The sequence below is a fragment of the Anguilla rostrata genome, chromosome 9 (genome assembly GCF_018555375.3).
Source record: "Anguilla rostrata isolate EN2019 chromosome 9, ASM1855537v3, whole genome shotgun sequence".
Taxonomy (NCBI): Eukaryota; Metazoa; Chordata; class Actinopteri; order Anguilliformes; family Anguillidae; genus Anguilla; species Anguilla rostrata.
This window is the reverse complement of record NC_057941.1, coordinates 17478910-17500858: the sequence shown is the minus strand read 5'-3', so window position 1 is coordinate 17500858 and position 21949 is coordinate 17478910. Positions and strand designations below refer to the sequence as shown.

The window sequence follows — 21949 nt, the reverse complement described above, 5'->3', positions numbered from 1 at the left end:
GACACATTTTTTGATGACATAGACATGCCTACAAAGGACAAGTGTGAAAAATAGTGAAAATGTTGCCTTCAAATGCTGCCTTCAAAGGCAGTTGACTTCGTATTGGGACACAGCCAATATTTTACTATGAATTTGACATTAAGACATACAGATCGTGGAAGAAAAGACATTTTTGAACAAAATCAGATGAAACCAAATACATAGCTTGTAGGTCCGAAAGCAGCTGATGTGATTGTGCGACTGGTGACAGGTGACAAGCTGGTGAGCCTTCTAATGACGCCAAACTCCCTCCCTTTAAACAGAGCTGTCTTCTTACGTTTAAAATATATGGGTAAAGGTTTAGCTCTGCGTTACATCAGACTTCTGAGACCCAAAGAGTGTTAGAGATTGTTGTCCTAATACCCAGAAGTCAGTTAGCATTTTTGAGCCATGGGTTCCATTGGCTGATTTCCAATGCCTTTGTTCCCATAGGGGGAAAAAAACATGACATAAGTTCCATTAGCCCCCCTCCAACAGAGATGTCTGGTTGTGCATCTGCATAATCTCAAGTGGAAACGAAACAGAGCTTCTCAGGATTTTTATTCTGCTTTGTGGATCATCCCAGTTTCAGACTGGGTTGATCCTGGTAAATCTATAGGGGAGATGAACTGGATTACAAAAGAGCTATTTTTCAGATCAAGTAGTTTGATGCTTATACACGACACTCCATGGGATACTTGTAGTAGTCACCGCTTGTGTTTGTTGATAGTGCGAAAGTTCTGGCAACTACCAGCCCAGCACTGATCACATGCTGGCCCAGGTGTCAAATAAATGCCACATCACCACAAAAACTAAACAAGCCAACAAATGTAGACAAAAGGTCGAGGGTTCCCCCTCCTGCATTCAGTCTAGTGTAAATAACCATGCGAAGTGAGCAGAATCATTCTGTCAGCATTTCCCTGGATAAACAGACCAGGATAGGTTAACCAAGGTCAGGATAAGAACAGAACCTCAGAACACATGCTAATGTACTGTACAAACATATTTCAGTTTATTCATGATGTTATCACATCATTGGCAGTTTCCTGGAGCTCTCCCTCATAGCACTTTTCCTCTTCCCCTGTAGTGGTTTTCATATGCCTGAGACTGGGAAAAAAGCACAGTGAAGAGTGAGCACACCCAATACAGGCTAATATGTATCACTAAACTAAAATCATGCATAATTATCATAATTTTTATATACAGTGTATACAGTCATGACATACTGACACATAATTGACTGTGGCTTTGAATCTCTGTGCTTTTCCATCCACTGCCCCCCATCTCCTTTCCCCCAACTGGTTTGTGGTGTATTTATTTATCCAGACTTGCACAACAAGAAGTGAGGCTTGTGAGGTCGGTTTCCTTATAATTACATTTTTTTCTGAAGAAATACTATAAAAAGAATGACTATAAAATATTTTGGTAAAATATTTTGGAGTTTGTGGCATTTTCTCAATAATTTCAGGAGAGAAAATTGGTGGTTTTGGTGTAAAGCAGACAAGTCCGAGGCAAGCTTGCACTAGAATAAAGTTAGAGATAGTCATTACAAAAGTCAAATAAGGGTGATTTCTGCACCCAATGTAAGCTTATTCCCTGGGATGCCTTTGCTGCTGAATTTTAGCAAACTGCTTCATCTGTGACGTTTCTTCAGGTTTTGTTATTTTAACTGTTATTCTTTCACTGGCAAACATTAAAGAAGTCATTAAACGTCCTACCAAAAATGCTGTGCATAATATTTTGCTGATCTGGTTCCTGTACTAAGTACTACCCAAATGCAGTTTATTTAATCCTGTGCTGGCCAAAAATTCTAATCTATTAAGGAAATAATTTTTGAGAACATACCGCAACAAAATATATAATAAGACTTGCCTCTGTGGACCTCGATCTGGCCCAAAATAGCAGGAAGCCTCTGGATCAGTTGTAGGGGACTGAAATGACCCAAAAGCCACACACAGCCCCCATACCAGGATAGTGGCATGCCTTTAAATGACCATTTGAGCACTAAGCATTGACAGTTAATGAGTGTAATTAGCATTACTGGTAACCTTTGAAATGTTCATTATCTTAAAACAGCAAAAGACCTGAGATTTATAAAAGCAGAAGTCCAGACATAGGCTACGTATCAAGGTACATAATCGTAAATTATCTAAATTCCACTACGTTATACCGACATACAATATTAATACAGGTTTTACTCAATGGCAGAAGTGCCCACTCTTTTTTGGGGCTTGGATCTACTTTTCCAATGGGCTGCACAAAGTGATCTAACAACCAGTATATTGGCGATATTGGTTCATATAGGGTTGTCTGGGATCAACCGACGCCGGACCAAGGAGTCATTGACACATAAATTCATCACAAACTACCAGTAAATTTCTCCCATCAATTCGTCTTTCATGTGCAACCATTGAAAATGGACAATGACCCAAGTTTCTGCATGTTTGCAATGTTGTGGAAAAATTGTAATGGAGCAGTTCTGCTGAAGATCCATTATCTGGACAGTAACTTATGACTTCGGTGAGAGGCACATGCTATTAATGAAACTCTTGGAATAACACCCCTGCCAGCCTCATTGAAATCTAGGCCACCCCTCTAAATATCAAATCATGTGTGAGCATAATATATGGTACGTATGCAACGTGTATGCCAGGCAATAGTTTCTCCTTTTTCCCCATGTATTTTATGTAAAAGTAACTTTACTATAAACAGATCAAAGAAAATACATAGGGAAAGCATATAAACCAAGGCATATGATCATAACTCATGAGTAGATTAGGTGAATAAAACTGACTGTATCATGACTAGGGTGTCACTGAACAGCAAAAACTATGTGTTGCTGTTAAGAGGGTGTTGTTAAGATGCTGGATAAGGTCATTTACATTGATAATGTGATTTTGCTTTTGCATTTTGAAATGTAAATGTAATGGTTTATAGTTTATTCTGAGTTATGGATGATTTTTCTTTGTCCCTACCATCATTGTGCCCCTGCATGAGACTTGAATTGTATTGAACGTTGACCCCATCGCTGGCTCACTTATCTTGACAAAATTTGGCCTGTGCAGATCTCATATCCTGTAATTATCATCAACGAAGTATAAAGTCATCAACTGGCCTAACCTTAAAATTAAAAAATGGAAGACCACACGTTAGTTGAGAATTTGATAAGCAGAATTACAATGTTTCTATGCTTGCGTGCTGCCAACTGGGCAGTCCACAAAAATGGCATTATTGACTCCACTTTGGCGATGTGTTGCTTTCCGTTACGTGTTTATACATTTTCTGAGCGACAGCGTTTAAATAGCAATAATGGAATGATTGTGACAATTTAGCGATATCCATCAGCCAATCATGCATCGCCTAACTGTAAACTGGCCTTAACTGTGAACTGCCCCGAAGAAGGAGCTGAACTACACCGCCAAGAGGCACACATTAGAAGAAAAACTGTGTGTTCGCCAATATGTGTGTTTGTATGACATCTCAAATCGTTATTATAAAGGCACACAAAAGTCACTGAATTCTTGAATAAAATCCCACCCCTCTCAATGACGCACAACTTCTCGCCTGCCTTCAAACTGAGCTACTTCAGAAAAGGTATAAACAACACTGTCCAACACGGTTAGACAGTGTTGTGGAAACCAGCTCCAGGCCTTAATTAACAGCCTCTGCTGTTGCTACTTGGTACTATCAGTCTACTTTAAAGTATTTGATGTAAAAAAAACACAAAGTATTATTTATTTTTTTACAGTTTCTTTTAATACTTGTTCTGTTGAAGTTAATTTTTAAAATACTTGATAACAAATTACATCCTTAATACTTCATGTAATGGAACAAATAACAAGGTAAGTAGGTAACACCATTAAAAACTGTATTTTTCAATATATATATATATTTTTTTGATTGCATAATAGTAATAGATATCCTCCTTAAGATGTGAATACAGACACACATACACCAAACAGAATAGTAGAGATACAGGAAGCATCATCCCCAGGCTGATCCTCACCTCACCTTGTGCTGATCACAGGTGAGCTTTGATCACACAAGTTTTACTGGAGGGAAGAGAGATGGAATGATCAGTTACACACTCATTAATCTGCTGCCCTTGGACGATAATGAGGCCCCATGCTCTGCGAGTGGCCATATAGCCAATACATATGGCAGTAATACTACATTTGTACAGAACAGCACTGTGGATAACATACAATAATTATTTTGTTTACTGGGAGAGAGTGTGGCAGTACCTAAGTGTTTTGTACTTAATCAGAAGGAGGTACTACATAATGGGATAATTCAGTACTCACCAGTCCTGCAGACCCCATTGGCAATACCTTTACCTGTTAAGTATACAATTTTAAGAATGACAAATATGTACCTTTGTTAAAGTGAAAAAGTATTATGGTAATACTGGCAGAAACACAGACTAAATGCCAAAGGTACCTTACCCACATCCACTACTTTATGGAGCCAGTTCATCACTGTAGAAAAAGTTGAATAATTAACATACTTATGTTTGTTGACATGTGGAATAAAATTCTAGATATTTTTACAATGACAAAAAAATGTAAATATTTCACACACTACTGACCTTGTGTTGACACTGGAATGAAAAATAAAGACAATTAAAATGACAAAATAATGAATATGAATAATTGTATAAGGTATTCTGAATTGATCATGTTGTTGGATACTTACATCGTATATGTTCATTTACAATTGCATCCTCAGTCATTTTAGCTGAAATGAAAAATACAATATTTGTATTGTGATGGCTTTTAATGGCATATTAAGGGAACTGTAGACGCAAGAGGATGCTCTACTCACCAAGATCTTTGGTTCCATATTTCTCTGTCTTGGAATTTAGAATCCCTACAGGATCTGAAAGTCAAACATCTTTAAATTATACTCTTGGACTTAAAAATTAACATAGAGCATTCATGCCAGCACAGAACCTTCACTTTACCCTTCACCCTAAAACAGAGCCTTTACATTAACACAGAACCTTCCTTCTTATGTAAAAGGCACATATGAGCAAGCAACCTTTGCACAAATATAAAATCCTCACATTAAAGTAGAACCTTTACTCTGAGGTAGTTGTTATAGTTTGTGCTTACACTATATGTGTTTTCTGATCTGCCTGTCACCAAATCTAGCGTTGGGGAAAGGCACAGCCTAAAACTGCATTCCTCTTTGCTCTATCACCAAGCCTGGATATATTTACATTGACATTCCATGCCACTTAGTCTGCACATATTCATGCACAGCGAGTACATAATCCAAGAAGGATGTTAAAATCATAAAAATAACTATGTTCATTTTCAAGTTATCCCAAAGATTTCTCTCAGTTTGCTTGTGCTGTAGTGTTCTCTTCTTGTGAAGGTAGAGAATGTATGTATGCTAAAAGACAAAAATGGAGTTCAATTTAGTAAAATCAATGTAATCATGTCAAAGCTTTCAATATTTTATCATGACTTGCAGAACAGATTAATGGATCTTCACATTGTCAATATACCTTAAATTCAGCTGTGGAAAACAAAGAATTGCTCACAGTTGTCCACAAGATCACATAAATCTGTGGACACCAGAAATTGCTGCACAGCACTGTGATGGAAAGAAAATGAATGCTATCACAGCATTGTCAATAAGACACTATTCCAGATGGAAATATCAACATGTTAGTCTTCAGAAACACTCCTACCCTATTTTTCATAGCCTAAATATACCCTAATACAGAATTTTCCACACAGTACCTTCACCCTAACATGGAATCATTGTGTTTCACATGTGACATATACCCAAACACTCAAAATGGGTTTTCAGAATATAAAACTATGAATATATATATATATATATATATATATATATATATATATATATATATATATCCTTTAAAAATAATGAAGTCAGATATAACATATTTTAAATGTATTTAATTACACAATATTGTATTTGGTATTCACCCTTGTATTAGAGTATTCTACATAATGCTATAATAATGTATAATAATGTATTAGATTAACCTACAGGGTATAAGTTAAACTATGCGGTCGCTCCCTGCACTTGGAACTGTACTTCCCTCTAGGGTTTCCAACACACTTGTCATACACTTTGTTGTACGTCGCTCTGGATAAGAGCATCTGCCAAATGCCTATTAATGTAATGTAATGTAATGTAATGTAAGATATTAATGTTTTAGAATATTAAAATGTTCCAAGCCATAGACATCTTCCTTTAAACGTTGGTTAAACCATGTGTGCAGCATGTTTAACTTAAACCTCAGTGACCTCTACTGGCAGTTAGGTGATTTCAATAAGACCAAGCTACTGAGTTTAGTCTCAAATGTAGGTGCGCATTAAACCACAGGTTCTGAGAACACAACAATCGGGTTTATGAGACCAAGTGACCTGTTCCAGACAACGTGGGGTTAAACCCGTTCTAAACTCTAAATCGCAGCTAAGCTAATGACAGCCCCATTGATTTTATTTTTGTTTTATTGTCAGTGTATAGTAAACAAATAAAACATGCTACTCATACACAAGACATGGACATCCATTGTACCAATATCATTACAATATGTGTTTTAGGACAGTTTTGTCATAACTAATTGATTTAATGAATTTTCCTTGAGATGTCTCCCACAGAACAGCATTCACAGCCTGTATATATAACCATGGAACTGACAGTAACGCTAAACAACACCAAAATTATGGTCTTCCAGAGAAAGCCAGATCTCCTGGAGACACTTTAGATGGCAACACCCTTGAGCCTGCTACCAGCTATACTTACCTGCATCTGGTGATTAATGCTTCAGGGTTCTTTAGGTTGGGAATGGATAGCTACTACAAAATAAAATAACCAACTGTGATGTGCGTATCTGTATTTCTCCTGCACGATCAAAAATACTTTTTAACTTAAAAAAAGTTGAAAAACATTTCAATGAAATGTTTCTTCTCAAATAAAACAGAGAGTGAGAAAGAGAGAAAGAGCTCATAGGTGAGGAGAAGAGAGTAACACCAGATAACACATTACTCACCCAGGGCTTTTTTGATCTTCTTCACTACACTTGGTTCCTTAATCTTGGGCTTTTTGCTGCTTCCTTTACGCTTTCCATCTAGACAGAAAAAGTTTGTATTAGACCCCAGATGTCGAAAACCTGGTCATTAATTACATAGGAAATCCCATGCTAAAAGGGACTTTTATATTAAAATCATAAAACCATATCTAATAGGTGTCAAATTGAAGCTTAAATTTTGCATTTCCATGCCTGCCATGTTATGCGATGTCACCTCAAGTTTGTGCTGTCTTTTGCTCTTGAGATAAGAATTCAGCCACCATTGCCAGAAGGCTCACTGAAAATTAACATCTTTTATGATATATTCCAATTTATATACATTTACCATATTATCAGTAATTAAATGTGTGATTCCATATTTTGTGTCACTATTTCAAAATTTAATAGGAATAATTTAACCACCCAACTATTATATCAACTGTCACTCCTAGTTGGAACATTTAGAATTGGAGTTTTAGTATCCTTCTGTTACTGTGGAACTATATACTAACCACCTATATTTTGTGTAGATAGCAAGTTAGAATTTTTCTTTAGCATCACCATGTTGACATCAGTTCATCAGTATTTAATATTAATACTACATATATAATCCACTCACACATATTCACATACAATAACACAGCATACAGGTTGTCTTGTCACCAGATTTCTCAACTTGAAATCAAGTGATATTTCAAATAATAACTAAGCAAACAAATGTTATTCATTAAGGTACATCATTGCAAATAAAATATAGTAAACTATAATAACAAAACACTTTCATTTTCTTATTGGTGACCTTTGCAAACCATTGACATTATAAGGTATGCTTTCCCAAGAGAGATTGCACAGAATATTGATATTAATTATAGTAAAGGTTGTTTTTGCTAATAGACGCTATCAATTAATTAATTAAGTGTTTCTTACCAGTCTCCTGGAACAGCAGAGCCACCAACAGCAGTAACAGCAACACTCCCCTCATTGTAGAGGATAGAATACCTATTCTCCGTTCTTCCCTATCTCTGCCTCTCTTTAACCTGTCCTTAGTTTGTCTCCCTCTCCTCTTTTACCTGAACCCCCACACCCTTTTTCCTCTCCTTCTCTCTGTTCCTTGTGTTTCTCTTCTGTCTATGTGCCCTTACCCTATCTTCTCTTCCCTTTTCCACCTTACTTTCCTCCCTTTTCACCTTTTCTGCTGCAGCCAAGTCTCCCCCCCTCCCCCCCCCAACCATCACATGTTCTTTCATTGCCCATGTTATTACAGGGCAACTCCCAGGGCCTCTCACATTGACAAAAATTACTATGAATTTAAGACTAACTTAATGCTAAAATTTCCCTGTGTTGAGAAACAGCACACCACCCCCAACTCATCATCTCTGGCTCCAGCCTCATACATGTGTGAACAGAGGGTGACTCTACAGATGTAAACTATCATTCACTAAACACACCTGTAATCACTGTCTTTAGAGTAGGTACAGGAGGTGGTGGTAAAAGTGGAGAGTGGTGTAATTTTGAATTATAAATAACTGCAAATAATCTGTATTATTTCCTGAAATTTACTTGGTTCCTGTCCACTGATGGGAAAATAATGACAATATAGTTATGGGATACATGCTGAACTCAACTCAACCTCAATCTCAACTCAAGTTCAACTCAGCTCAGCTCAGCTCAGCTCAGCTCAGCCCATCTCAACTCAACTCAACTCAACTCAACTCAACTCAACTTCAGCTGTAAGGTCCAGAAGGAAATTTAATTTGCAGCAAATACCACAAAACATAACATAGGGAAAATCTCATAAAATAAATGCAATAAATTAAAAATTAAAATTAACAGACAAAGCAGACTGAAAGGAGCCACTCCTGCCTCATTGAAAGTACTGTGCTATGTTTAAAGTACCAAAATGTACACGTTAAAAGAGCCAGTCCTTTAGTATTTAAGATTGTTCAGTATTTTTATTGCCACTGCAACATAGTCTCTGGCACGCTTTGTTTATAGCACCCTAAACCGATGGCCTAAAAGAAGAAGCAAGAACTCCTTACAGAGTGGGTGATCCCGGGCAATCTAAAATTGAGTAGGCCTTCCTGGTGAGCTGCTTAAGGAAAATGTCCTTAAGCTGAGGTTAATTCACCCCAATCACTTTACTGGCTACTTTGACCAATCCAGGTGGCCTGTTTTTATTAGCCAGGATAAGGCTACCAACTAGGCCATGATACTAAAAGTGTTTATTTATTTTTTTAGTTTATTTATTTATTTATTTTTTTCGGTCTTAACAATTTTACCATAAATTTATGAAAAAAAGGTTAAATAATACCAAGTCATTGTATCAAAATAAACCAAAACCAAAACATAATATTCTCTGCACCGAAAAAAAGGTATAGGATGAAGCCTGAGCTTATTGTGCCTACCCTTAATACAAACACTACCCATACTCTGCCCAAAATAGCAATTTAACAGAACAAGTGGATACTAAAAGTGGATTCAATGAAATTACAATAAAAAAGGGACATTAGAACATTGCACACCCTAAAAGAGTTCATTCTTCTGTAAAAATACATGTGCTGATGAATCTTTTCGTAGATGGTGTCAGTATTTATACAATTTATTATCAATAACAGTGCCCAAGTATTTGTACTCTGTGACGATGTTCACACCATTGCTCTGGATTCCTTTGTGAGTAGGGCAGGGCTGTGACTTCCTGAAGTCAGTGATCATGTCTTTAGTTTTGGAGACTTGAATCTTGAGGAAAAAATCCTCACACCATGATACAAAATCATCTACCACTTGTTCATGATCGGACTCCTCATTATTCAAAAGACTAACAATGACTGTATCATCAGCAAACTTTAAGAAATGCCTGTTTCCATGATTGCTTCTGCAGTCATTCGTACATAAAGAATAGAGGAGAGGACACACCTGGCACATTTCAATGAAAAAATGCCTATTAATTTCAAACTCTTTCTGCTAGTATCTACTTATACAGACTTTGTGTTACATTAACAGATTTAACCTGTCCTGTCAGAGTCCCCCTGTTACAGTGAAAGTTTCTGGAAACAGTATTGAGTAGTTGTGCTTTGGCTGTGGCAAGCAAGGATTATAGTGAGTAATAATCAAATGTAAATGCTGAGATTACGAAATCCTGTCCTTAAATTTCCTTTGCATAATCATCCCATAAACCAGATTTATTTTATTACCCGTTTGGTCTGATATTGGCAAGAAAAGGCATGCTCACAGAACCAGTTGGACTGAAGAGAAAAGACATGTCTTTATCCCATTCACCCTGGGAACAGGTGCAAAATTATTTTTACAGGTCTTGCTTTCAGCCACCTTTGTGAAGCAACAATTAAATTAATTTATCCTTTGTCTAAATATGAAATACCCTATTCTTAGATAAATATTGATGCCGTCTGATATATCACTTTGGCATCACTTTGCTGAAGCAAGAACTAAAATTCTGTATGCCTCCTTTGTTTTAAGACCATTTACCTTCTTGAGTGTTTTCTTGAATTTTTTTTTTTTTTTTTGTGTGTGTTGATAACCCAACTTCAAGATGATACGTAGGCTATGCCTTTATTTTATTTTTGAAATGAGAATCTCTGTTGACAATCTCATATTCCTCATCTGAGCAATAACCGTGCCATGTTGTTTGTGACTGAAAATCACGCAAGTAAACTATGACTGCAGGTCAGCATTCTCATGAACACTTGGAAGTGTAATTCACAGACTACATACTCATAAAACATACCACACATTGCTAGATAAAGCAGACATACTACATAACTTCTGGTGCCTCATCAACAAAGACTGTGTAATCCACATAATATGTATTTTGCTTGAGCATTGAAGCTGCAGCTATGTGCAAGGCACTTCACAACAGATAAAGGTAAAGACGACTATAAGAATATTATATTATAAAATTTAATCTGTGTAGGGTAGGAGTTATGTGTTTCCAGGTCTGGGTATTGGTGAAAATGCTAACTGCAGAATTCTATACATACTACAATTTTGGGATGAGTTTGTTTGGGAGCCTGCAGATAATTCTGCATCAGGAAAGTGAGGTACATATAGAGTAATACATTTGTGGGAAGGCTATTTAATTACTATGTAGTGGTCTGTAAAGAATAAAACATAACTAGGTTCAAGTAGAATCCTATGGGTTACTGATATATAGTAGAAGACATACATATTCTTGAAAACATTGGGCTTGATTCGCTGCCTCCAACTGAATATCAAGCAACTGTGACCTCACTAAACAACTGCAACTATTCGGTTGTATTTCAGGTGTTAGGAAACTTTGACTCCTTTTTGGAAAATGCTTAGGTCTTGTCACACTTTAAATGGATGTGTAGATGTCAATTTTAAAATGTTTCACTCAGTTTACTGGTTTAGACACATTTGTTCACTGTAACCCAGCAAAACCACAAAGTGCAAATCTTAAGACATCTGGAATTATCCGAAGTGTTGGGGATCTACATGAGATATCATTGTGGTGGTTTAAGAAATACAGTTTTCATCCCATGCAAAAACACCACTGTACATACTACTGGCTATTCTGAGTAAGTTTTGTAGAAATGACCAGACTAATGATTTCATCTACACAATGAAAAAATTTATAGATTTATTATGCTCTACTGTGACCCATCTCCGTATGTTGAGGTGCAACAATAAGCTACAAATACAGACAGAAATCTTTATAAAGCAATTTAAACTTCCTAGAATGGTGCATTCTGGGTCAGAGGCAGTGCAGACAACATTTTTCAACAGAAGTGAGCCACATTTTCCCTTTCCATCTTCAGCATCCTTGCTGCTTGCTGGCCTTTTTTGGGTAGCACTCTTGCCTAACAGCAAGAAGGTCGTCATTTCGAATCTCGGCTAGGGGCCTTTCTGTGTGGAGTTTGCATGTTCTCCCCGTGTCCACGTGGGTTTCCTCCCACAGTCCAAAGGCGTGCAGATAAGCCGATTGGAGACCCTAAATTGCCCATAGGTATGAGTGTGTGAGTGAATGGTGTGGGTGCCCTGCAATAGATTGGCAGCCTGTCCGAGGTGTATTCCTGCATCTCACCCAATGAAAGCTGGGATAGGCTCCAGCACCCCCCGTGACCCCACTCTGGATAAGTGGATATAGATAATGGATGGATGGATGGATGAAGTCCTGAGCCATGAGGTGCTCAAAATGATGCTTTATTAAATCTCATACAATAACAGGAGGAAATGATGCAGTTAAAGAATGAAAAGAGTATGGGAATGGTGAGAGCTGAACAGAGCCACACTACACTCCTTTCTTTTTATTTATTCATAGGATGTTTATAACAAAAGTAAAAAATTAAGTTTGTTTACTAGTTGACAAAAATAACTCAAAAAGTCACTCCATTATTTTTTTTAATTGAATGGTGAGTAAAAAAATACATGTGGAGGGCAAAACATAGCAACTCGTTTTTAAAAACTGCTTGACAGAATTACAAGAGTTACAAATATAGAAGAGGAAATATAGGAGACATTGTAGTCCAGGAACTAGGCACAGTACTCTTGAGCATCCAGAGGGACTTTGGGTGGTTAGAAGAAACCAATTGTCTCATGGTCAAGCTTGTCTGTCTCTTGACGAAGCAGTGTTAATGGCTTGTTTTCATGGGGTAGTGGTTTATGGACACACAGGTGCACATATTTGTTTCCGTCTACCTCGACCTGCAGGAGAAGTATACAACGATGAGGACATTGGGCCACTTGCCGGACAGGTCTCTCTGTCTTGGTCTCGCACACACTTAAACATGGTTCTTCACATTTTATCAATTTTCCATACATATGCTTCTATTAATACTTATCAATGAACAAGAAATAAAAACATTGCAAGACCTATGTTTGAATTGAACCACATAAGAGAGCCAACATAGTGCTAGGTAGACTAGCTAGGCCTTTTGTGATTGTAATACTTTGTTTATTTATTTGCAATTGGACAGAAATTACAATCAAGAAATGCAATTTATTTGACGGAAATCCATAGTGTTAATCTGGCCATAGCCGTACTCTGAAAACATTTTAAACCATGTCATTGATCTATAACTGAACATGCCTTAATGAAGTAGTTGGTTCCGGCTACCACTTGGGAAGTGAACGTCTTTGCCTTGAACTTATTGAACTTCATCCCAGCTTTCTCCTCTGACTGTGCCTTAACCTTGGAAAACACACACACACACACAGAATGAATTCATTCATTACAAATGGGACACCTGTGACACAGACCACGTCTTTCAATCCTTCTGAATGTTGCAAACTTAATGCAATTTTTGCCACCAAAGTTTGTGTTATGTTACAGTTACTAAATTCATTAGTATCAGAAATATGATGTCTACTTTGATCTCAAAAGCAACAATGTGCTCCATCAACATTAAAGTGGAGGACACTGATGCCATGATAACTGAATTTGACAGCAGTACATTACATTACATTACATCTAACTCCCACTGTGCAGGGGAATCGTGTAAAGAGTGGAAAGTCGGTTGCCATACGGATTGCGCCGCGCAATGGATAAGAAGAGGAGAAGCAGAACTACCAAAATCAAAACCTTATGATCCCAAGCAATGATCATCTGTGCAGCCAGACGGAGTTTTTCCATTAAAACGGCTGACACAACAGCAACGCCCACATTTTAATCGTGAGTATGAGTCACAAAGTCCCGTGTTGTAACCGCATTCCTCAAAACAAGGCTCTTCTCAACTGCACCTGGACAAACAACGCATATTCATATTCTATACAGTGAAACAGGACAGCAACCCCTAACTGAATTCGTGGAAGGCACTATTCTGTTCGATTGACCTACTGGATTCTGTTCGATTGTAATTCCAGCCATTATTGTTTGTGTGCTAACTATCAAAGATACATTTGCAGTTTGCAGCGCTCGTCGTTTTATATAAAATGTCAAGTGAGTTCACTAAAGGCTCGTGGAATAAATAAGAGGAGAAGTTAGCATAAGAGCTTATAAATACGCACTGAAAGCTTATAAGAGCTGAAATACACGAAGCCAATCCTCAAGATCATTTTAGACTCTGGCTGAACTGTTAGCTAAAAAATCACCATTTAAGCTCGTAGTCTGAATATTGGCAGATCTGCCCGGCACATTCAGTAATTCGCATGGTGAAAATGTTACGTTAAATATGAGTAAAACGCTATTACTGTCTGTAGCTAGGCTATACATTCCAAGGGTCGCAAATACAGTTGAACATATTATCTCACTGAATGAATGATAGTAGAACATATTATCTCACTGAATGAATGATAGTAGCCTATTCGTTCAAGGGATAATTGGAGATTCACTTTTACCTCATCACAGATTTTCTGCACCTCGGGAGTGGCGTCCTTTGGTGGTGCTGCTCCTCCACACAACATCGGCATAGTGATCAGAGTGAATTTACGAACACGAAAGACAGTGTTGTTTTGGACAAGACAGAGCAAAACAATTGTAGCATACGATGCGTTCTGTCAACTCAAGACGGCAAAACTTCCATATTTATTTTGTGAAATCATGTGACAGGGTTAGAGCGTACCAATTGATCAATTCAACTCAATCCTGCTATTTAAAATTGGCTGCATTAATCTGATAATTTATAATAAATAAGAACACGAAAATACCGCTATTAACGTTACAAACAACCCATGAATATATATTTTTAAAAATGTGTCTTGCTTTCCCTGCTCTCCCTTCCCATAAATTGGTTTGTTCCGTGAAAGCGCGTCTTCCGCCCATAGACATGTATGTTCTTATGTACGCTTCAGCCGTCAGCTACCGTAAGCTCGTGAAGCCCCGGAAGTTAGCGCGTACTGCGTATGTTGAGGGCAAAACGTAGGAGCTCCCGTTAAAGTGAATGGGAATATTATGCTTTTGAAGGCAAAATAAAAAGCTTTCCCGATGTATTTTGAAACACGATTAACGACCGTTACGTTCCATATGAAAAACAGACTGTAAAAGTAGTCTATGTAATAGGGCCATGTAATAAAATACGTAGGCTACATTTTACATTAATATTTCTCAGGATTTCTGGAAACAAACTGCTACACACAGCCTACTGAAATTTATGATCACAACTACGCTCTATGGCTTGAAACCTCTAGGGCGGTGGTAACCAACCCTGTTCAGCAGGTTTTCACTCCAACCCTAACAAAGGACTCAACAGTTAAAGATCTCATTGAGCTGCATATTAGTCGAGTCAGCGGAGACAAATTATGGTTGAAATGAAAATCTACATGATGGTAGATCTCCAGCAACAGGGTTGTTACTGGTCTAGGGCCTCCCAGTAAATAATAGCTTTCTATAGTAGGATCGTGGTAGTTATTTGAGCAAGGGCGGTTCTGGTGCTGTACAGATGGCTCTGCAGTGGGATGAAGGTGTACGGCTTGATAGAGCTTTTATATGTATTTGTGTGTATATGTACTTACTTATATGTCTTTAGGGCTCTCCTCCGGATGGAGTTGTACTAACTTCAAATGCAAATTATTTGCATATAATCAACTCTAGACCTTTTGTTCGCTTTCTTGTGCATGAGCTATTGCTGGAAAGACTCACGGCGCTCAACAGCCAACTGTCCAATTACCTTTGCTCCCCTAAGGGGGGGGGGGGGGGTGTATAAAAAGAGATGTAATTCCTACATCACCCAATATAGATGCAAATACCCTCAAATTAAAGCTGACAGGCTCATATTCATTGTTTTATTTCAAATCCAATGCATTGGAGAACAGAGCCAAAACAACACAAATTGTGTCACTGTCCCGATACTTTTGCTCTCCTTAAAAACCAGAAAAACAAGGAATTGCTTTTTGACAATTGATACACAGAGATGATTCGAATTTCATTTTTGAGTTTTAATAAATTTACATTTCAGTGAAGTTGAGGGTCCACAAGAGAACTTCTCTTTTGCATAAATCAATTTCTTGTATTGCATATAAGTGGAAAAGCAATCACAGCACAATAATATTTAGTCTGCAATATACATTCCTGTATTTTTTTATAGGTGAAAGAAACAAATTGCAAATACAATTTTAACAATTATCTTATATACAAATATATATTATTTAGTGGGGGGGGGGGGGGGGGGGCATTCTGCTCTCTAGGGAGAATTTGAGGAGTTGTTGACAATTTTGGAAGTCAAGACGTTGAAATAATCTGCTTTTTCTTCTTCCTCCACATCATTTTCTTCCTGTCCTTCCCTCCTGATGTTCAAGGGACTTGTCTTGAGGAAGGACTGGTGGCTCTGGGGAAGGCCCCTAGAGTGGACAGCTACGTGCACTGGGTGCCGGACCCTTCGTCGCCTCCCCTACAGAAAGAACTTGTCAGTGATTTTCGGATCTGGCCACACTGGACAGGCACATGTCTATCATGACATTTGTGAGGTTTTGCTTGAGAACTCAGTCACATGCTTACAGTCACATTGTATCAGATAAGAGATGTATCTCATGTGCCATTCTGAGAAAACTGCAGTACATACAGTTGATATGTTGATATTTACACACATATGAAGTGCAAAGTGGGCGTTTTAAAGTAGCTTTCAAACACTTTAGTAGCTGAAGCACTGATCATAAATACCTTACTGTGATGAATTCTACTCAAGTAACTGTCAGCATACTTGAAGTACAATTAGAAATATCAGAACAATTCTGACACATTTCAGGTGTTTAATACCTGTAGATTAACTCTAACATAAGTTCAACTACATTAATTAAATGGTTGTTATAAATCTATGGCAGAGTGAGCAATAACAATGGCTTCCATCTTCTTGCCATGAGACTCTTGAGAGCAAAAAACTGAACACTGAACTAGGAGTGGTAAGCACTGTGGTGCCTGAGACACACACACACACACACACACACACATACACATGTGGGAGAATGGAAAAAAACAATGTTGTTCTCACCTGACATGACACCAGAAGAGCAAAGAGTACACCCAATACTGCAAAGCCCAGAATCCCACTCACAATGGATACAATCAGTGAAGAGGAACTGGAAACTGTAACAGAGAGAGGAAGTTCATGAGACATTACCACTGGTGTACTATGGTGGAGCAATGCAGAAGTGTGTTGAGGGGCAGCTGAGGGCTTGCCTTGTGACATGTCCGTCTGAAGGAGCAGGGTAAGTTTCCCCTTTAGTGTGCCATGAGGAAAGGTACTAAGTTCACAGCAGTATTCTCCGCTGTCATTGGCTCTCGTCTCAAGCAATGTGAATCTGTTCAACGTCACCACAGAGATGCGTTCTCGGTAGCCAGTGTTGACGCTTTTTCCATGGTCTCTGTGGAAGACGAGCACCTTTCGCCCATCACACCTGTTCCACTCCACCTGGAATACCTTACCATCCCCATCCAGGTCACAAGTGAGGGTCACAGGGTTTCCAGTCAGGGCTGTCATGTTCCTGGGTGTGGTCACTCTTGTAGCCAGGGACCCTGAGACAGGGAGGAAGGGAATTTCAAGCCCTAACTATTAGAGAAATGTGTTGTGACCAGAAATAATCAGCACTGCACTTTGACTCCATGCAAACATAAGATATACTTGTACATTGTATGCATTCTCAAAACCTGTTTGGCCCATTGACATGCATACCTAGATATACCAGCCCTATAGAGTGTTACCGTTTGTAGTGCAAAAACACGGAAGTGAGTTCGCATTTTTGAGCCGTTGGTTCCCTCGGCAGATTTCCAATGTAACGTAAGCCCATATAGCAACTTCTTACTGATTTGAAATTAACGGCTGAGATATTAATGGGTGTAATTTATCGCATATAACAAAATGTGAAACTTAGGCTTACATTAAACATATGCCTTATTTTATGCAGAAACCGAAATCCCTATGGGAAAAAAAAGCATTGGAATTCTGGCGGAAGAAACTTCCAAGTTGGCCAACAAAAAGAAGTCATTACTGTAATGCTCTATTCTTGCTTAAATAACGAAATAACTAAAATAATATTATTTCATTAGCATTAGTCTACCCAATTAAACATTCTGTAAAATAAAAAAACTATACAATTCTTCAACATTAAATTCTTCAATCATGAAATAAAGCTAATCTTACTGTTCATGGCACAAAACATGTTTGTTGACAATTAAAAATAGTTTGAAACATGAAATGAAAGAACTGAACTTTTTAGTGGTTAGTGGGAAATGGTCCTTGATAGAGCTCCTACTATTCCTATAGTCTACCCATACCAAAAACTATAACCCAGGAACAAGATGCTGGTTCTTCGAGTTTTTGTGTTTTAGTAGGACAGTGGCAGCTGCTGTATGAGGTTGTGTATCCCTGTGTGGTTGTGCTGGATGTTTTTTGTGTGCCATCTACTGCACAAGTTTGAGGGGCACAGCGCTTGCTGGTGTGCTGCAAAGTATATTTGAGATGCAATTGGAAAGTGGTGGTTTTTTGCCTCAGTCACCATGTTGTGGAAAACGTAGTGAGTTGGTGAGTTGCCTGCCTCGTAATTGCAGGTAAAGGGACTGCCCCTCCGCCTGTGCCTGTGGGCTTTTAAAATAGTTTTTGCTTACACCTGCAACCATACATCACAATGCGTTTGGCTGACCTCTACTGGGGAACTTAGGGTAAGGGATGGGTAGGGGTCGGATCATAACAGCTGTACTTACTCCTGCATCCTGCCCATGAAACAATACTGGATATACAGAATTATCAGTATTGGAATCATCAGTATATGGTTCTGCCAGTCAATGTTTTCCAATAGGGAATGATTTATAATTGATGATGACAAATTTCATGCAATGTGAGTTAGCAAGCAAGCTAGTTAGTCGAGTGGAATTACCACTAACAATAAACTTCCATCCTTGAACTGCTCTTTAGTGATTACTTGTATAAACTGTTCACTATACCCCTGGCTTTCAAAATCTAATTTGTAGAGTATAGCTATATATATTTTTATTTTTATAGATAAGCTCTGGTTTGTACATTTGAGGGTGCACCACACTCGCACACTTGTATTTTGAGGAAATCTTTCATTGTGGTATGCAATGGTTTTTTTATGTGCTTTACCAGCTCCCCAAACAGAGTCTCCTGATAATTGTAGGGAAATAGTCAGCATTTTTTTTGCCTGATGTGCATTTTGTCCTGAGTGAAATTTAGTATCAGCACATTAACATGATCTCCCACAGCCCATTTGCTCTGATGTGGCAAAATCACTTTGCAGACACATCTAAATCCTTTTTCTGTTCCCTGTACACCTGTTTGGGCACTTAATTCTCTTTCAGTATTAGTTTTATTGCTTGTCTGCCCCAGCCCCTGATGTGATATGAACTTGACAGTTTTTAACAGAACATTGACATAGGGTGACCATATATTGTATTTCATAAAAAGGGCCAGGAGATGCAGGCATTATGAACATAATAATAAGGCTGAGGATCCAGTCTACATTGGATTATCAGCCTTATTATTACAGTATATGTCATTACCGCACATAAGCAGAAGCAGAAATGAATTTTTCTTTTGATTCGTTGGTTCCTGCTCGGAGGATATAGACCCATATAGCTGTACACAGATGTCATCTGATCTACAATAATAAATCTATTTCTTTGTTTATATACGGTCTAGGGAATGAGCAAAAGATAATCAGATATTGTTAGGAATTTAGAAATCCTGGTTGGATGGATATTTTTGGTGAGAAAATGTCTGGGAAAAGGAGAAAACCTGATTACAAAATCTGAATACAAAACCCCATTAATGAATACCCCTCCCACCTGTAAGGTAGGCCTGGAAAGATTCCACATTTACCCCCTTGAATGTATCTGAACATCATCATTAAGAGTAGATTCTCCTACCAACAATAGTATTTTGTTCTCTGCACCGAGTGTGACGACCCCATTCTTCGCAAGCATCTCTCTTATTTTATCTGCTTGTTCAGAGAAAGCCATACCTGAACAGTAATTCGATCTGGGTCTTACCGGTGATGAAAAGCAGCCCGAGCAGCAGGATTATGTTCTGGATCCTGTTCTGAAAGAGCAGTGCCTGATCAGGCCATATGACCCTCATGCTGCTGCGTCTCTGTGAAGTCTACAGCAGAACAGGAAGCGCATTGTTCACTTAACCATGGTGCTCATTATGAAACTCACGCCAAGGATGGAGAGATTAAACAGATGCAACAACATCGTGGGCAAGGAAGAAACAGATAGGGGACCAGATGAAATTGATACCATAATTATTCCATAGTCAGTTGCATGTATTAGCAGCATACATACCAGCATATGAGGGTGTCACAGTACACTCTTCAGTAAGGTATGTGCTATACTGGAACTACAAACATGAAGGGAGGTAAAATATTATCATACAAAACAGCTGTGACGATCTGAAAGCAGTTATGTTCATAACATATTTTGAGAAAAAAAGGTAAGTGGGGGGGCTTAACTGCTTTCATTTCTCTCGCTTCATCTGCAGAAACGAGGCCTTCTGCACCATGAAACCACTTCCGTTTCCTGCAGGGCTGAAGCATGTGGGCTTCACCACGGGGACCCGTTTTATTCTGCACTGACGCCTCTGTGCAAGCATGGTGGTCTACAAAGCCACTGCTAGGATTCTCGCATATGCCAACTCTGCTCTGAAAACTAAAGAACTGTGTGTAAACCTCTGACCTATAAATACAAACAGTCCTTACATAAGGGCTTCATGTAGGACATCCCCTGCCCAAATGAAGAACTGTAATGACCTATGATTCATTTTACCAGGGTGCTTTTCAAATAGCCCAATGAAATGCTTGGAGCTGTGAATGTTCAAATTAATATTTTTCTGTTGTTCATGAATTAGAATTTTTCATTCTATATTTCATTGAATAATGTGCTCTGTCACCAAGGAAATATGCAATGAAAGTGTGAGTCTAGCATCATGGACTCTCAAGTGAGATCAATTCCCCTTTTTCTGTTGCATGTTTTTTTTTTTGGTTTATTTGCTTTCAGTTCTCAATTTATGAATACATTATTACATTAACTACTGCCAACGCAGATATAAGCATTTCACTAATTAATATAAAAGATCATTGTTACAGTTGCACAACTGTCCAACAGAAGGAAACTAGACCCAAGCGCAAAGCCTGTGACTCAAGTTGGCAGAGGACTGAAAAAATGTATAAAAGGCAAGTTTATTCCCATCGATAAAAGTTTGAATTTTCAGCCTGGGGGAGGGCATGCAAATAGAGAAGAGATCAAGAAACATTTGTGCAACACAAATGTTCTGTGGTGTCTGCCAAGTGGTGAGGTTTTTCTGACATGAAGAGAAGTCGGGCTGCACTGTCAGCGTCTGAGAAATATATATTATGAAACAAACTGACTTGATGGTAAGTGGCATGAACTCATAACTCAGTGATTGCTAGAGACACCTCAGCATGCTAGGGGTTGGCTAGAGACTACTTGGTGTGCTGGGGGTTGGGGAAGACAGTGTAAGCGTAAGCATCCTCCAGTTGTCATATCTCTGATCATCAGTGTACAAACAGAAATGAACATTTTTTCCCAATAGTAAAACGATTGCCATGTTAGAAGTAACTGTTACAATATCACATTTTCAGTACCCTAGCAAATGTGGTTCAAACTGTTTAAATATGTTTCAGATATATGACATTCCAAAGTATTCATATCCCAAGGAATTAGCATATCTGATAGCTTTATTAATTCAAAATTGCAATAAATAATGATTATCTTTCATGATAATATGCATTAGCTTAGGTGGAGTTAATGTGCACACCAGAACAATTTTTGCTTGAACAATGAACTACATTGCTAGTAGTTCATGCAATGCAGACATGTAGGCATCCAGTTGTTATTATATGGATTTTTAACAGTTTGTTTTAAGTCCATACTGCTTATTTAAAACTAATTAAAATCCTGTTTTTTGTTTCAACTTTGAAATGAATAATCCATCACAATGT

General features: G+C 38.1%; 2 protein-coding genes across 3 annotated transcripts; both read right to left on the bottom strand.

The window, feature by feature from the left end:
- Nucleotides 1–12231: 12231 nt before the first annotated feature.
- Nucleotides 12232–14590, bottom strand: LOC135263110 (cystatin-B-like). Its single transcript, XM_064350741.1, has 3 exons — nt 14381–14590; nt 13134–13235; nt 12232–12748 (listed from the first exon to the last, which is right to left on the bottom strand). Exons 1-3 carry the CDS (start codon nt 14450–14452, stop codon nt 12620–12622), a joined length of 303 nt encoding a protein of 100 aa, XP_064206811.1. The 5' UTR covers nt 14453–14590; the 3' UTR covers nt 12232–12619.
- A 1159-nt stretch (nt 14591–15749) lies between these two features.
- Nucleotides 15750–21525, bottom strand: LOC135263104 (T-cell immunoreceptor with Ig and ITIM domains-like). 2 transcript variants are annotated; one of them, XM_064350731.1, is made up of 5 exons: nt 20274–21525; nt 19980–20088; nt 17154–17489; nt 16966–17060; nt 15750–16368 (listed from the first exon to the last, which is right to left on the bottom strand). In XM_064350731.1, exons 1-5 carry the CDS (start codon nt 20277–20279, stop codon nt 16162–16164), a joined length of 753 nt encoding a protein of 250 aa, XP_064206801.1. In that variant the 5' UTR covers nt 20280–21525; the 3' UTR covers nt 15750–16161. The 2 variants fall into 2 exon arrangements, with proteins under 2 accessions (XP_064206801.1, XP_064206802.1); XM_064350732.1 differs by lacking the exon at nt 20274–21525 and having other exon boundaries at nt 19952–20234.
- Between the last annotated feature and the right edge of the window lie 424 nt (nt 21526–21949).